This window comes from Dermacentor silvarum, chromosome 2 (genome assembly GCF_013339745.2).
Source record: "Dermacentor silvarum isolate Dsil-2018 chromosome 2, BIME_Dsil_1.4, whole genome shotgun sequence".
NCBI classification, from domain to species: Eukaryota; Metazoa; Arthropoda; class Arachnida; order Ixodida; family Ixodidae; genus Dermacentor; species Dermacentor silvarum.
The window spans coordinates 74,176,943-74,194,308 of NC_051155.1; the positions used below are offsets into that span (position 1 = coordinate 74,176,943).

At 45.6% G+C, this 17,366-nt stretch overlaps 1 protein-coding gene across 1 annotated transcript; it reads right to left on the reverse strand.

Moving 5' to 3' along the window:
* Positions 1-3,939: 3,939 nt before the first annotated feature.
* On the reverse strand, positions 3,940-14,864 carry LOC119440986 (partner of bursicon). The gene is made up of 2 exons (XM_049661413.1): positions 14,246-14,864; positions 3,940-4,499 (listed from the first exon to the last, which is right to left on the reverse strand). Exons 1-2 carry the CDS (start codon positions 14,522-14,524, stop codon positions 4,341-4,343), a joined length of 438 nt encoding a protein of 145 aa, XP_049517370.1. The 5' UTR covers positions 14,525-14,864; the 3' UTR covers positions 3,940-4,340.
* Between the last annotated feature and the right edge of the window lie 2,502 nt (positions 14,865-17,366).

The following is a 17,366-nucleotide window of genomic DNA, read 5'->3' on the forward strand; positions in this document are numbered from 1 at the left end:
AACGCTGTTATGATGTTCTCGCTGCAGCACAAGACCCTCTTGCAGAATTGGAAACATCCAGAAAGATCTCTTTTCTATGACGATGTGGGCGCCCTATCAGATTGTACGCACGCCGCGAAACAGCTAGTACATTTTCAAACAAACGCGAACACTAACGACTACTCTGGAATGAGCACAAATGATAATGCTATGTCAATGGAATGGCTTGAGCAGTGTTACGAGACTGCGCAGCTACAGAATTTGCTGAACAAAGTGCTCTTCTCCTCTCAGGGGTGCATGTTGGCCCAATAAATATGTTGGTCCAAAACACGGCCCTGATGCTTGACTTCAAGTGTGCCAATTGCTCTGGTCCCCGTGAAGCGTCGTCAAAAAACTGCCCAAGACACAAGACAGAGCTGAAAGTCCTCAAGCAAATGGTGAGAGACAGCTCAACAGACTACGAGGCCGCCATCAAAGTGTGAGGGCGTAGTGCCCATCGCAGACGATCTTAGTCTACTAGAAATACTGATGCCGTCGTAAGAAAGACGCTACTTCCTGCAGCTGGTGCTCCCAAGCCGGTCACCCGCCCTGCAACATAGTGTCTGGTGATGCAGTGAATACGTCTACTGCAAACGCCTGGCCGGCACTTCCGGCATTATATACGTCCTCCAGAAGAACAAAGGCCGACGGTGGACTACCTACGCACGAATGTGTAGATAGTCCACCACACTGGTGTTGTCGACTAAAGGAAACTCCTAATCTGAGCCTGTGCAGGAGGCTCGCATCACTTCGCTGACATTATGGAGGCGTTGAATATATAGAGGGTGTAAAATACGGCTGTTGCTATAACCTGACCCGACTGCCTGACATTGTTAAGATTTAAAGATAACAGCGACAGCCCACTGTCAATGAAATCCTCCTGAGGCGCGCGAGCCAACTTCTAATTTGTGCTTCTAGGAAATACGTATAGATATAAAAAATGCAATGAACTGTAAAGAAATGGTCCCGAAGCAGTACTACACTTATGCGTTACAGGAAAGTCTACATGCTTTCTGTCAGGTGAAATTTCGTAGTCACCATTATTTTACGCACAAACTAGTGGTAATCATTACTCCAAAGACAGAGTGTCTGGAAGATTCATTCGTTTTGGGATTGCGGGGCATCGCAGTGCATCTACCTTTTTGCAAGGTAGCATTCGAAAGAGATTGAGCAGGGACAAATTGAAAGTAATATACACCAAAATTATGGTTAAAATAAAAAAAAACCTCAGAGGGCTATTTTTTTACAGCGAAGATTTATTTTTTACGAAGAAAATTTTCTGCGTCCGTGCGTGTACACCGTCGCGTCGACACCGGAAAGTTTTCGTCTCCAGAGCTATAATTTTGATTTTCAACATTCCAGAATTATGTTTTCTCGTGTGTTCAAATTACAGTCCGATGCTATCACGTCTGCAGGTTGTGTGCAAGTCGTACTTTACAAATATTGTGACGCACTTTGAGAAATTGAATTCGTTCAACAGCGCACTTGCGCCAGGCGGAGTGTCTAGTTGAATGAGGACATATGCTGCACTCCGGCACACCTGCGTTCGCGTGCGCGTGACGAAGGTGTGCACACGATGTATCCGTCCTCGATGAGTGGGCGCTCTGTCCGTTGCATAGGTTGCGCAGAGTGTGTTGCGACCGTAATCGACATCAGGGAAAGACTGTTAAAATGCTATAAGTGACGTTCATTACTTTAATACGGGCTACGCGCAAGCGTATGAACGCCGCGAACGTGCACCGCAACGTCGTAACACCAACGGAAAGGGCGCGCACGAGGTCGTGGACGCTACATTGATCTCGACGAAGCGACGGCTCGTGGTATAGTGGCGCTTGTGTACCGTCAGCATCAGCTTCGCTGTGCGTCTACTTTCACAGGGTGGAATGGAGGCGGTTTTTTTATCATTTAGCGCGTAACACCAGCGTCATTGCTTCAGAGCAATCATTTGCACAAATAAGTATTTTCACTTTTAAAGTCTAGCAGAACTCTAGAACATGGCACATATTGCCATGACAGCTAACACAATGGAGACAGTGTTTCAGGTCTAAATGAGAGAGAGTCGTTCACCGCAGAGATATGTATCTCAACGTGTGACGCTAGAGTTCCACCTTATCAACTTTATTTCCATAAGATTTGGATGAGAAGATTTGATACTAGCGAAAACAAAGAACATAAATACAATGAACGAATTCATAAGGCATTATTGTAGATTTTCAGGGACATTATGGAAGCCGTGATAGTCATTGATGTTTTCACCCCCACCACCTTTTTCATTAGCACGTAATCGAAGGTATCCCGAGCTTTTGCATTTCAATCCAGGAACGAAAACAAAACTCGTGATATCATAGTCGGTGGCAGAGCGCCATACTGGCTAAGGCACCTCGACGGGCAGTGAGGGAACTTCGTAGATATTCTCAAAAAGCATATGGTTTCGAATTTGTAATTGTCGGGAAACCGACAGGTGCTGCCTGCGCTCAGGTTGTTCTACAGTACAAAAAAGAAAACAAATAGTAGCCCTTGTCCTGTAGAGGAAACGGGGATAAGCGAAGCTTGTGCGTTTCTTCGATGTTCCTCCGAGCTAATTGCACACACGATTATGACGTTGTGCTCGAACCACAACTAGTCACACGCACTGCAGCTGGCTCCGAAGTTCCGGTTGAGAAACTCGCGTTGAAACCTGGCCGTCGCACCGGGGAAGTAGGCGCTAGCGTTGCCGAGGCATTCACTACCATTATCGGGTTCCTGGAGAGCTTGACGACGCTGACGTTTGACCTCAACATCGCGCTCCCCCTACTCGGAGTCGGCTGCTCTTTGCTGACATTTGGCCCGGGCTTCGAAAGCCCTCACACTAGAATCGGAACGTCGGTGACAATTTCTTTCCCGAACGCGTTCATTCTGGATGAATTTTCATGAAATTTCTTCAAAATTAAATCTGTCCGTTTCGTAAGACAATGAATGGCTCATACCCCATTAACCGATGGCTCATACGCCCGTAAACGCGGCCTCCCCATTACGATGACAGAAGAGAAGCGACATTTCATGTTGGAATGATTAGCACCAACGCAGCCAGCTGTGGAAGCCGACGACGACGACGAACGCGGGAGCAGTGGCACGAGCGCGTGCCAAGCAGGAGCGCGTGCCGACCAACTGTGCATCTCTGAGTGCAGCTGGATTTTTTTAGCGTTACATCGCCGGCGCAGGCTAGTGTATACAAGCTTCGCTTGAAAAAGTGCCCGCTTTGTCTAGGTGCGCACATTGCACCCAACGACCGTCCCATAATCACTACGAAATGAAGCGGCTTTGAATTATTTTGTTTTCACCCCCGCATTGCAGGAGGCTATGAGTGATTGCGCAGCCTTGACTTTTAACCACAGGATAGGGATTTATTCTGCCGGAGAGGAGTCTTCATTAAGGGCCCCGAGTGCGACAAAAGAAGGCACTGCAGCAACGTTGTGGAGGGTATTCGAGTGAAATACATCGTTTGCAGCAGCACCTGAGCGTCCTTGTAGAACAGTCGTAAGACATTGCTGTGGACAGCTGAGTCGACATATAAATAATAGATCCTACACAAGTATACAGGCGGAGCGCGACAATAGGCATATTCTCATACCTTTATTGCACGCAGGTCATTTGCATTTGTCAGTTTTAAAATCATGTCACTTACCATAAATGTCGCGATACGAAGAATGCACGTGCACTAATTATAAATTAGGTGAAGTCCATAGTCTTGTACCGAAGATGGTCACACGCAAGTTCACACTGTATTTCTGTGAACACGATTTATTCTCGTTTCAGCTGACAGGACTACATGACGGTAGCATGCTGCTAACCACACCGAATAAGCAATTCGACATCAGCGAGCTCTAGGCTTTTGCCTGAGACTTAAAGTATCAGAAGTAGTTTCGAATCATCAGTTGGTGTCTCGAATAAATTGTGTCTGTGCTGAAGTTCTGAACAGTACGTGCCTGACGCTGTGTTTTGCAATATTGTTTCTGTCCGATCATATTCACCTTTTTATCGACAGTTCTGCTGAGTGGCCGATCACGGCCATGGTGGGGTCGCAGCTCCATGTAAACCATTGACGAAGAGATATGAAAATTAGAAGAAGCGTTGCAATACCGCGCCTGGTACACTTTTTCGTAACGACACCCGTAGAGCTATGAAATCTCCAAACATTTATCTCCACTTTTGTTTACGTCCAATTTCGGGATCATAGAATAGATAGATAGTAAGAATGCGCTAGAAGGAACGACGCTAAGCAGTGTTATAAGTTATGCAGTGATTCCGCTGGGGCGCTTGGCGGAACCACCTGCACTTCCACGTCAGCCTCCGCACTTGTGACAGGAGCAGTCTTGGGGCTCTTCTAGGAATATGGTCATGCTTCCGTCGGCACCGTACAGTTTCTGACCGTTGGGGTCGAAGCAGTCCTGCAGCTGTATCTCGCGCCGGTTCATGTAGGTCTCACGGCAGCAGTTGCACTCCTGCAAAATAATGGCACCGGAGGAACACGCTCGGCGCCTGTTGCCGTAGCACCAACAGAGTATTTACGTCACGTGTCCCACTGATGTCAGTTTAGTTTAACATGTCACTTTAGTTCAACAGGCTTGCGGTGCGAATGTTCACAATACACGAAATATTATCTTCTGGGTCCAATTTCTTTAGTGCCATTTATATATTTCTACGAGTAATACCCAGTGGCAGATTATACCACTGACTTTTGAGATATTTAGTGTGCGAAAATAAGTAAAAAGGTGTGTTTTATTGACGTTGTGGTCCGAAAGCCTTTCACTTACTTGACTGCCAACTACTAACTACTCCCCAGTCACCACCTACCAACTCAAGCATACGACATACAGAACAGCATACGTTTCAATATAAGAACGAGTGCAGGACAATAATCACAACCACATAATTGATGATAAGGCGCTCCTGATAACAATGCGAAACACGTAGCGCTCCCGCCATAGGTTTCTCGGTGAAGACTACTGACTACGGCAGCTTGCAACGTGGGGATTGACGTTCCTAGCTTTTCGTATATAAAAGAACCAGCGTAGCAATTGATTTCAATGTTGTTGCAGTATCGCTATAGGCGGCGACGTGCTGTCAAAATTATCATGACTCCTATTACTATAAATTACCATTACTACCAATATCCTAAAGCAATAAAGCATTGCATACCCCCCTGAGCAGTTGTAGTGGTGGTTTTCAACAGCTTCGCTGGACATCACCTTTCGCGGGGCCGGGACGGCAAGTAATTTTTTTGTTCTTGAATGCACACCCAGAACTGGCTTTGTCCTAATGGCGTCTCATTTTGAGATTAAGAGCTGTATTGCTGACACTATCCATCACAATAGCGAATTTCTTATTGTTAATGTGCTGATTACTTTTCTCCTTAGTCAGTCCATGTTTCTTTATGCATCTAAATATTCTGAACATGTATTTTGTTTACATTGTGCACTAGTTTTTGACGCAGATTTCGCTCCGAGTATCCTGTACATTCAATGACGCCCATCCGTTGTCTCCACGTATAGCTTCATATGCCCATGCGCAGTTCATTCCAATGTTTGATATGCTGCAGTCTAACCAGCGGGCTACCCACATCCTTATGCTCCTCAAAACCAGTGTCAAGGCGATATCACGCATGATATCCCGCGTAACATCCAAGAATAGAGGCATGAAGGAAGGGGACCCCCTCCGACTGGCCAAAAGCCTCGTGGTGAGCAGAATCACATACAGCCTGCCCTACTACGATCTGACACAATCCGAGGCGAAACAGTCCAACACGCTCTTGAGGATGACTTTCAAGACCGCTCTCCGACTGCCGATGAGTACATGGACTGAGAAATTATTGGCGCTGGGGTTACACAACACCCTCGGCGAACTCACAGAAGCCCTTCACGTCTCACAACAACACAGACTTGTGCGGACTCACAAAGGCCGGAGGTCCTACAAACCTTGGGCTTCAAAGCCATAATACTACGAACCCAAGCAACCTACACGATACCTCGCCACGTCCAGGACAGGTATCACATTGCCCCAATACCACGCAACATGGACTCTAACCTACACTCAGGCAGGAGGAGAGCGAGGGCCCAGTACATAAAGAAAACATTCAGGTTCCATACCACGGCTCGTTGTACGGACGCCGCTATGCACGGACGAAGAATAAGGGCGCAGTGGCAGTGGTCTGCGACCGCCTGAGGCCACGTCACCTCCAGTGCATCGACCCGCCCCTGCACGATCACGGATGCCGAAGAGCTGGCCATCGCGTTAGCCAACACGCAAACAAACCACTGACGATCCTCACGGATTCCCAGCAGGCCTGCCGCAACTTCCTACAGGAAAGAATCGCAAGACCTGTGACACAAGTACTAGCCCAAATGCCCAAGGAGGACACTGACGACAACACCACCCAAACCATCACCTGGATACCGGGCCACGCTGCCTACACGGGTAACATGTATGCCGACAGAGCAGCTCGAAAATTTTTACATAACTGAGCACTTATCACGTCGACTGCAGATGATCCTGACCCAGTTGACACCGAGTATTCAGCAATCCTGAACTACCACAGAGGGAGTCGCTTGCGATATCCCCCACCGCATCGAAAACTAAAGACGGAGGATGTCGTTGCCTGGTGTAGGCTCCAGACAGGCACTTACACGAACCTACACATATTACATGGCATGCACCAGACAGCCTACAGGGGCGAATGCCCGTGGTGTGGGGCCACACCAATCCTATACCACATTACGTGGGAGTGCACGTAGAACACGGCACGAACACCACAAGGGAGCAATGGGAGGCACTGCTGTCCAGCTCGGCTTTCGACGACCAGCTCAAGCTGATCCAGAGAGCAGAGAAGATGGCAAGAGCCAGCGGAGCCCTGGACTAGGGGCTCCAACCATTAGCGATGCTCCTTCGGGGCAAGACAAAGCTCGATCTTTCTAATAAAGTTTATCTATCTATCTATGCCCTTTGATAGGTCTAGTCCAGCTTGCACTTCAGATTTCAGGCATAAGGCTGTGTTACGGAACATAGAACAGGAAACACTTACTTTACTCAAAGAAGCTTTTAATGCTTCATATCTGATGTACTCCTGCACCGCCCTGTGTGTGATTTCAGTCATGTTTCTCCTGCTTTTCTTCTTAGCTGCTCATGTTTTTTTTTATATGTGTTTCCGTTTATGAATAATACACGCACGCATCTTTCAGTCACCCATTATTGGCTTGCCATTTCCAGTCTATTGCAATGAATTGTATGGCGACCACGGCGAATATGACGATAATGACCATTAATGAATTTCCTTCGCAATGCAATGATGGTAAACAATCATCTACACTGTGTAGGGCTACTTTCTCGGTTACCATATTGACCGGTGTCCTTGTTTATCTTTCTCGAGTGATCGCTTATTCACCGGCTAACAAATGTTAAGCGTTATCGCTCTGCACAGGGTGCCCCTGCATATATCGGAAGTTTCGCGAATGTTATTGATGGTTCCATCGGTTGTCTGCTGTTACAGAACCTTGTGCAATCTGTATGCGTGGCGCGAATTTTGTAGTACTTTCTGGAAGGCACGCGGGCACCAACGATTACGCTGGAACCTTCGACAAGTCATGTATAAAAGGCGACGCGCTTGGCCCGCTGAATAGATTTTCGACGATCGCTGACCGTGATCGCCGCTATAGTTGTGCTTTTAATAGAGAGTTTTATAATAGGGGCCCCAAGTCTTTTGGGGCCCCAAAGAAATAGCGTCGAAGCCACTTCGCATGCGCAAGACGCAAACTGGTTTTGCGTCGGACACGGTATTTCACCGATTTAGCGGGAGCCCCAAAAGTTGCCCCGAAAGCTTTGCATCAACAAACACTGGCGGCACCCATCGAGTGAGTGAGTACGAACTTTATTGAGGTCCTGAGGAGAAAGAATTAAAGCGGGGCCGGAGGCCCCGCCAATCACTCTGGTGGCTCCAAGCGACGGCTGGGCTCAATTCGGGCTCAATTCGGGGTAACACGTGAAGTTAGTAAGCTAGGAGAAGTGACTGCGGTTATCGCTTTCTCTCAACTAACGTGTGTAATGAAGATTGATTCATGGGACGCCGCTGATTCCGAATTCGGTTGTCTATTTCATCGCTCGTAGTTAGCTTGGCTTGTGAAGGCACGTAAGGTTGGTTACTCAAAATTAAGCGCCACAAATTGCTTGCTGCTAATATAATAACCTGTAAATTGTAATTAAACGCAACAACACGAAAGTCAAGATTACATCTTGTTATCATAAAATGGTATAGTTTATTTCAATATTTATAATAGTTTTCGTGACACCGTAGTGCCGCTACAAGTGCAAGACGATATTCGCAAACGCGAAGCCCTAATATAAAATTCTTCACTCCTGCATGCCCCAACCCTAACGCTCGCAGAGCTCTATGGAGCCCCAAACTTTTGGGGCCCTTATTCTAAAACTCTCTGATGTCACTTTCTTTTAGGAGTCCCAAGTTCGCCCAATAAAGAGTTTCGACATTCAGAGTTTTGCTACTGTGTCCTTGAGCATCACTAGAATGGCACAATATTGCAATCTAGAATTCTGCCCATCTCTGCCAATTAACGTTAACGATCAGTGCGTCAAAGGGCCGCAAACTGGAAATAGGTGCTGTTTCTACGGATGAACGGCCATGTTACGCAAATAACCAATCACTGCGGATGTCGTCAAATTGTCCACAGGAAGTAAAACAGCACATGATCAGCACTAATTTCTCAGACAAAACACAATTATAATGTGCATATGAACTTTGAAGTTATGCGCCATGCACAGAGGGAGAGAGAATACGATATTGAAATGATGGCTCTTGGTCCTATCTGTCAAAGTGGTAAGTGGAAGGAAGCTAAGTTGGCTTACTATGGAAGCTTCTCACATGACGTTCCATAGTGAGCTTAATGTCTCCTTGAGATTAGCCCGCCGTCGCACCCTGTCGTCAAACGATGTCTGTACATAACCCGGAATGTCTTGAGTCCTACGCAATATCACACGAGGTTACGAACACTTGGAGTGACCTCTAAATGTCACGTTGTGGAGGTGACTGCGGGTTGGTCAGGGTTATTGCGTGGCCGTCACCACTGCCATAGAGGGATTACGTCGTTTGTAATGGCGTGCCCGGCCCTTCCTTTGGTTGCCTTCAGCTCCTGAATAGCCCTCTAGCAAGAGTGTCGCTGGACCAGGGATATTAGTGAAAGCACCAGAAACACATATACTTGAATGCAAACAAATGCGCTTCTAGTGCTTCCAATAAAATAATTTTGAGCGGGAACCTTCGTCGTCCTGTTTCATCTTCGTACCGCTAATTACTCTTGCGTAGTCGGTAATGTAACACGAGCAATCTCACCGAATCGTATGCCTTATGATGATAGCGTGGGGTTGAGAATATAGCTAAATAGGACTTCTTCTTGGACAAGTTGGCACGGTCTACTAGACATTGTTTTCGTGCACAAACGATGACATACAAATGTGTATTTGTAAGTTCCCGTACACATTACTATTTCCTGAAAGATAACTCTAAAGGTGAAACATGAAAGACAAATGTACACCCTTAGTACGTTGGTTCACTTGTAATCGTTCGTGGTGATACTTCTGCAAAATTACATAACTGTGAATACAGAAAAAACAAAGCCCGAAGGAAATCACCGGTGACAGTGTTTTCAACCTGTGTGCCTGCATTATACGCGCGTCAGTCTAAGACTCCACTGCTTTTGGTTTGATGAACGAAAATTAACCGGAAATAATTGAAGGTGTACCCTCGTACAACGAAAAAAATCTTAAAGCGTTTCAGTGTAATGGTGAGACCGAAAACATTTTTTTTCATCTTTGAACCTGTTTGTTCTTTTCGTCGAACGTTCGGGAACGCGCAGTGATAAGCTTTCAGTTGTCACAACAATCGTGGATAGACACTCTTACCGATGTTCCAAAGTGTGGTGATGATGCCTGCAATGAATAAAGGAGTAGTTACGTTCTTACAAAATAGTTCAAGCGTTCTTTCTGCCATGCAATTCATGCAACAACGATAGAGCATTAAGACGTTCAGCAAGAGCATAAGCTTGGTGCAGTTTACTTCTATAGTTGATTTACTGACAGTCACCTGACCAACAGTTAAAACGGTCTGGCGACATTAGTTATTCCAACACTTCAAATTTTACAAAGCTTTAGAGTTACCCGCAGAAGTGTCAGTGGGTCAATGGGATCGTGGGCTAACTACAAAAGTACTGTATGACAGATCTTACGTTTGGATAGTTTGTCTAAAGATGGTATTTCAAATGCAGATGTACATATCATTTGCAACTTGTCCTAAACAATCGCAAAGAAATATTCATATAGAGGAAAATGGCCGCTGTTTTCTACTTCATGACTCAATTGCTACGTTTCGTAGAAGAGTGAATTATTTAAGCTAGGAGGTCAAATAGGAACTGAACGCAGCAACAAATTGAAAAATGCGGCCACCAGGTGAATGTCTGTTCATCGCACTTGCTCGACGTTAAAGTGCATATTTTGAAGTTGTACATTGACCATTACACTAGAATGGAGGAAGGCGTTGTAAATAAAATAAATAAATATATACCAAAATTATTGGTGATATTTACTCTCTTTATCTCAGCATTCTGTGGCTGAGGAGCTTCAATGTACAATGCGTAGGCACTTTGTTTAGTAAGGCACTCTGAAACGCTCCTAGCTCTGGCCAACCTAGAAGTAAAATGTTAATGCTTTGCATTACCTGCCATAGCCAGTAATGTCAAAGACTGCAATGGAGTTGCTACTTACAGTAAAGCCAAACAAAATAACAAGAAAGGTGAAAATAAATAGGCTATAGCCGCTTCCATGCACCGATGTTCCAGGTGCAAAAAAAAAGAACAGTGGCATTCAGCCATGCAAACAGGTAGGTCAAGTGGGCCATACAATGCTTCAGCAGCGTGTTGTGATGTATGCTATCACAGTTGGCAAATGTTTCAGCATACAGCATTGTTGAGATGCGATGGCTTCTCAACAATTTACCTTAGACTATGTGGTGCCGTGCTAGTTCATGCAATAATTTAGGGCGAAATTGAAAACATGCACTGAATTACACTACTACTGATATCAAACAAATATAGCAATGTCCCTTCCTCTAAGCCGAATAACCTGTTTCATGTAAACTTTCGTGTGACGACCGCTTCCTAAAATTTTCGCAAGCTATCAAACAAACGCTGGCTTGCTTAGTCCGTAACAAAACTAGGCCAGGAACACGAAGCAGTCACTTCAGCGGCCGTGTCGAAATATTGCGATTACGCGATGCTGAGTGCATACAAACGTCGAACAAAATTACTCTTAGGAGCCTTTATTCGCTGTTTGCGATAGACGATGGAGGTGTTGTTCGACATCTTTCTTGCTTATAACAGAAATCAAATTGTGATTTTGTTCCATGGTCCTTGATAAGAGGTAAGCGCGCATGCTGCACTGTTTTGAAGTGAGAGAACAATTTTCATAATATTCAAATTGTTAAACAAGTGCGAACATCCTGTTCTAGCAGCATTTTTTCGTCAAGATTGCCTATATCGAATCCTAAAAAAAGTAACTAAAGTGCTTACTTATACATTTGTCCCGCTCCGCCATGCAGAACAGTATTCCCGGATCTCCCTACCGAGTATAAGGGGTAATCATGTTCATGCTACATTATAACGTTCTACAGCATAGTTAGCATTTGATTACGGCTGCACGACTAAGCGTCTACAGATTATCAGCGATGCGGGCGACATCTAAAGTGGGCCTGCAGTCAAGCATCGTTTCCTTTCGCAAGCAAGTGCAGCAGCTTCAGCCAGTAAAAAGCACCTTACGGAACCAATTTGTTCGATGTTCTCCATCGAAGCATAGTGAATTCCTCAGGCACTCGCACTCTCCCTGGCATTTCCCTAATCTCTCTTAACGAAGTTTCCCTTTCTCCTTCCTCTCCAGAAGGTCACCACCAAAAGCGGGCGTCCTACTCACTTATCATAAATAAAACATTCAGTTACAAAAGCTCGTGTTTGCGCCACACATTTGAGCTTTATTGGTCAACTTGGCAGCAAATTCTGCGCTCCCGGATAATTGTAACTTATTTCTATCCCCAAAGTATTTTCGTAATACGGCTTCTACGGTATTGTCAAGGCAAGTACAGTGCATACGTGGGTGGGCTGTATGTTTTCACCGCATGATATAGCGAGTTGGAGGTGAGTGAGCGGTATCAAATTGGTGTTTCCGCCGATACTAACATTTTCACTTGGTACTTTCCATGTATCTGAAAAAATTGTATGCTGCTAGAATTTCTGCATACCCTGCGGATCAATGCGGTGTTAGTGTAGCGATATGAGAGAAGTACGAGCCCGTTTACAGAAAATCCTATATATGGTGAACCATGGCGAAGAAGGCGAGCATGAAACAGAAAAAGTATGTCTTCAAGTTGTTCATCTTCGTATTATGATAATAAATTCCTGGATAGAGAATTGTATCGCAAGCACAACATACGTATGTCTGCGTAAAAACTCGCTAGTGATTTCAAGGTATAAGATCCAGCTTTTCATTGCATTTTCTTTAATAGAAATACGGATAATTGTTCTTTTTAGCATTTGGCTTAGACCTGACGGGGCCCTTCTTCTCTAACGGCATTTCTCACTGGTATTAGCAGCACTTTCCCTCAGGGCCAACAGGTTTTGAGCTTTCCGGAACTACTGTGAGATAAATCAGGCTCTTATATTAATAAAGCTTATAGCCCTTGAGTGCCGTAACAGGATCTCGATTATTTTAGCAATTGAGCTGGTAATATTTCGTGATTATTTTTAGCAGTAGCGGAACGCCGTGGAGCGGCAGCCAAAGTTTAAGGAACAATAGCAAATACCCAATTGCTTCATTATCAAACTCCTTCTTCTGAAGTGCTTCTGCTGTCACGAACGTTATTCTTCGTTCACTGGTTCTTAGTAGGCAGCACACGTGAAAATGCTATGCCTCGTCAGGCACCAGCGGTAATTTCCGTGTTTCAGTAAAAAAAAAAACAATGCCTGAATATATGGATGACTAATATATTGACACGTGTACTTCTTTATGCTTTTCTCTGGGCCTGTATTTCACCGGCTAACAACGTAAAGTTATCGTTCAGCGCAAGACGCGCCTGCTTGATTTGGAAATTACACGAATGTTACCGCTGGTTCTATCTGTTGTGTATGTTCTCGCCGAACAGTATGTAACCAGATTGTATGCGCTGCACGAATTGTGTAGTAGTTTCTGGAAGGCACGCGTGCACCAGCGATTATCCGGGAACCTTCAACGACTATTGTGTAAAAGCCGACGGGCTTATCAGATTCCGACGGGCGCCGTCTGTGCTCACCGCTATGCCACGTACACACTAGCCGAAAAACGCGCCCGGCGCGCTGCCGGCGGCAAGATGCGCGCCGCGAAAGCAGCCGCGAAACGGGTTTTTGTTGCCGGGGCAGGGATCGCTCCTGGACCGATTTTTTGCGGTTTGCCGCGTGCCGCGGATGAAGGAGACCAATGAGAGCGGCCCGCTTCCGTGACGTGCGCGCGGGAAACTGGTGCCATGCGGACCCGCCCGACCGCTTGTTTCTTGTTTCGCACTATCATCTACACGCGTGAGCTCCCGGATAGTTGGAGAAGGGGAGAGGAGTCTAGTCCGTCACGTGATTGCCGCAGCGGCGCGCCGCCGGTTGGTGTGGCCGCCCTGCTGCTGCGTTTTGCCGCTGGCGGAGCGCCGCGCGCGTATTGCCGCTAGTGTGTACGTGCCACTATCGTTCTGCTTGACTGCTGCTTATTTTTTCTGGGAGCAGCTTCGCCCATTGAAGCGTTACTTTCGTGATTCACAGTTCTCGCTACTCAGTTCTTCACCGTCACTACACGTGACAATATACCAATTTATTTTTACTTTCCTCTTTGATAAGAATAGCCATCATGGGTGTAATTCTTGCTGCTTGGCGCCTTCTCGAAATTCTCGATTTCGTTTCACTGTTGTATTCCCATTGCCATATTTGTACCAATATAATATATATTCTACATTGTTCCGTCAGATTGATTTTTATTCCTAGTGTATTTTGGATAAGAAAACGAAGCACAGCCTAGCAATATCGTCCTTGCTTCCAAATTACGCATCCGAGCGCGAACTTCTGTAACTAATTTCAAAGTACTAGTTTCTGCATAATTCTTTCCTTATCACGTGTACTGCACTAACCTTGAGAAAGCCGTGTGGCAGCGTGATGGACGGCTGGACTTGGGATACGCAGGTGCCTTCGCAGCGACTCACGAGGACAGTGCCCTCACAGGTGCGCACGGGGCTTCCTTGGTCGTCGCTGTGGTCGCGCGTGATGCGGATGCTCGTCTCCTGAAGCCGACAGCTGGCCACACCTCCTCCTGGACCCTCGAGGACGGACGCCAGACTGGCATTGACAGCCGCCGTCGTTAGCCAGAGTGCAGCGATCGCTGCCGCCACGGTCAGCGTACACCAAGTCATTGCTCAGCCGATGTCGTCGACTTTGCACTGCAAGTTAGGAGCAAATGTCATCTTGATCCGAGTAGGAAAGCCCTTGAAAGAAACTGATTACACACTGAAAGAGACAGAAGTTCGGAGCTTTGTTGCCCTTTTAAGGGGAAGTGTTTATTTTTTTTTTGTTCACCGAGGTTGCAGTAAGGGCAAAAATATCCCTAATCACAATGAACACCAAGCGCTAAAGATGGTTCTTGTGAAAACCAAAGATAGACCGTGGCAAGCTGCCGCTAACCTTTCCTTCGGCATACACGGGCATGTACACAAATTCCGAAATTATAAAATGCACCCACATTAAAACGAAAGTTTAACGCAAGTTAGGGATGTCCGTTCGTATGCGTATTTTTTTGTGTCAGCTATTGTTCTCCTCTCTTCCTATGATGCACGTTTGCAACATGCTAGAGTTAGCAGATAATCTAATCTGCACTGCTTTCTAGCTCCCAGGAAGCGCTGCTAACCGACTGGCTATTGCACCTGCCTGACTAGCAAGTCTCAGGTGATGCGAAAAAAACTGCATGCGTAAGCATTGCCACTCCTCTTATTGGCTGCTAATCTAGCAGTCGTATCGGGGATTCTTAGTTGCTCGTGTTTCTTAACTGCAGACCGTATGTGCTATTTCACAGTGCGATTCCTTGAGATACTAAAACACGTGCACTACATCAGTAGTCAAATTGCTCATAAGAGAAACGGAGATTGTAACGCTTGTGTTTGATCATGCGTCGAGCTGCACGTGTTGCACAGAGATCCTTCCAGAATCACCGATATAATTTGCTCGGATAGGAAGAAGGGAAGCTTTAGAGGTAAATTTTGTCTGGCTTTGATATTTCTACGTCGCAACACTTAGAAAAAGCCTTATGAACACCTGACCTTACAGTCGCAAAGCTTTCTGTAGGCACAGGAGTTCGTTACTGACAGCGGCAACGGACTTGCTTAGTGTCCTTGAGACTGTCAGTGCCCAACACTCTCAGTGTGAAGCAACAGCCACTGGTGGACAACTTCTAACTCCAGCACGTTGTCATTATGACGTCTCATTACCACCAGCACGCACACGTTACAATTTGATTCAGGCAAGCAATATGGTAAATGAGGTAATCTGTTCTTGGAAACGTTGAGTTTAATAATACGGTGAAAGCCGCTCTGAACCTTCAAACGCATGAGACTAAAGTCTGCACCAAGAACACCATGACACTTTGCTGCTGCTCTCTTCTAATTTTTGTCGGCTACGCGTAAAATGTCTGCACGGTTTGCCAGAAAATTAGTCAAAGTTATCGTCTTCTTGCCTTGTCCTATCGTAGCCTAAAATGGCCCGGGCCTGGAATACTAAATTTCTACCACACAAAGCAGAAGGACTTCTTGGTATGCGTGTGTCATGATATAAAAAGTTTTTTTTAAATCCGCTTTATACCTAACGTTCCGTCGTTTGCAAGCAGACGACCGTACCGCGTGCATTGTCGCTTAGCAATCTAGGGGACTTCACAAGAAACTGTTTTCGACTTATAATTATCATGCGACAAAATAAAAAGGTTTCTTGCAACGCAGTATTTTTGGTTAGTTCTTCCAGTTCTACAGTTGTTCAAAATATTTTCCAAAGAAAGTACGCCGAGTAGAACGTTACGCTGTCGTTGTTGGAATAATCGTTTTCCGCGTGCAATCTGCTCTTAATATCCAGAGTACTCAAGTACGATTAAGCCCAAAAGTTAGCCCTTCTTTAATAGATTGTCAGTAGCTGCAATTAGACACAGGGGGAAAGAAGCATCGTAAAGTGCGCTTTGTATTAAGCTGAATACGGCACAATATCACATTTGCAAGGAAAAGCAAACTGGCCAACTTGATTGTATTGGTAACGGGACCTACTCGTATCTTTGGTATGTGCTCGTGATGTGCTAACCGCACGACATTGCAACAGCCTTGTCAATGTGGCTTGCGACTCTTGGCCTAAATATCCTGATAGTTAACTATCATGCTGGCATGCTGTCCTTTATTATTTGAAGCTGTCACGTTGTAGCAAAACAATCGTAGTTTTAGTTGGAATATAAATATAGACCGTAATGACTTACCCGGTATTGACGGCTCAAGTAGTAAAGAGATGCGATGTAGAAAATTCGTCGTGGAAAATCAGAATGGAAAAGTAATTGGCAGTGGAGCTTATTGTTGAGCAAATAAAGTTAAATCGCGATCCTATACGACGCAAACGTTAAACTTCTAGAAATTGGAGTATTGCCATTAGCACGGTCTTCCTGCAAGGACTAGCCCTACCGATGCAGTTTGTGACACGCTGGAACCAAGGAATAGGCCGTTCTAATAGCAGAGTGATGGAGCTTTCCTCTCTGATCCGCGACTTTGTGACTCGTGGCTGCAAGTGCTCGGCGGTGCTTATTCTTTAAGTGCAAGCTACTGCACAAAAAAAGGACGGCATTCTCGCTCCTCGGCTGCTGATTGGCTGAAAGTCAGATTCTGCCACTGCAGCGAGCAACGCTTTGTCCAAACATATCGTGTTGTTTTCTTGGGCGAGAAGCTAGAAACACAACTCACTGAGAACATTCTCCATCTCAGCAGGGAGGTGGTGCTCGGCGCAACGTTTTTTTTTTCTACTTTTGATGGACGTAGTTCATCTGTCGTATTGTTTTTCTCTCTTCACTTGTATAGGAATGTTGATACGGTAAATTGCATCATGGGGGAGTTGTTTTTATTTGCGTGAGTCTTTTTTATTTGCTGTCTACTGCACAGTTGCGCTTACATCAACGATAATGTAAGCTACTCGTCACTTGCGCCGATCACGGAAGGCGAATTCGGGAGGATGAAAATGCAC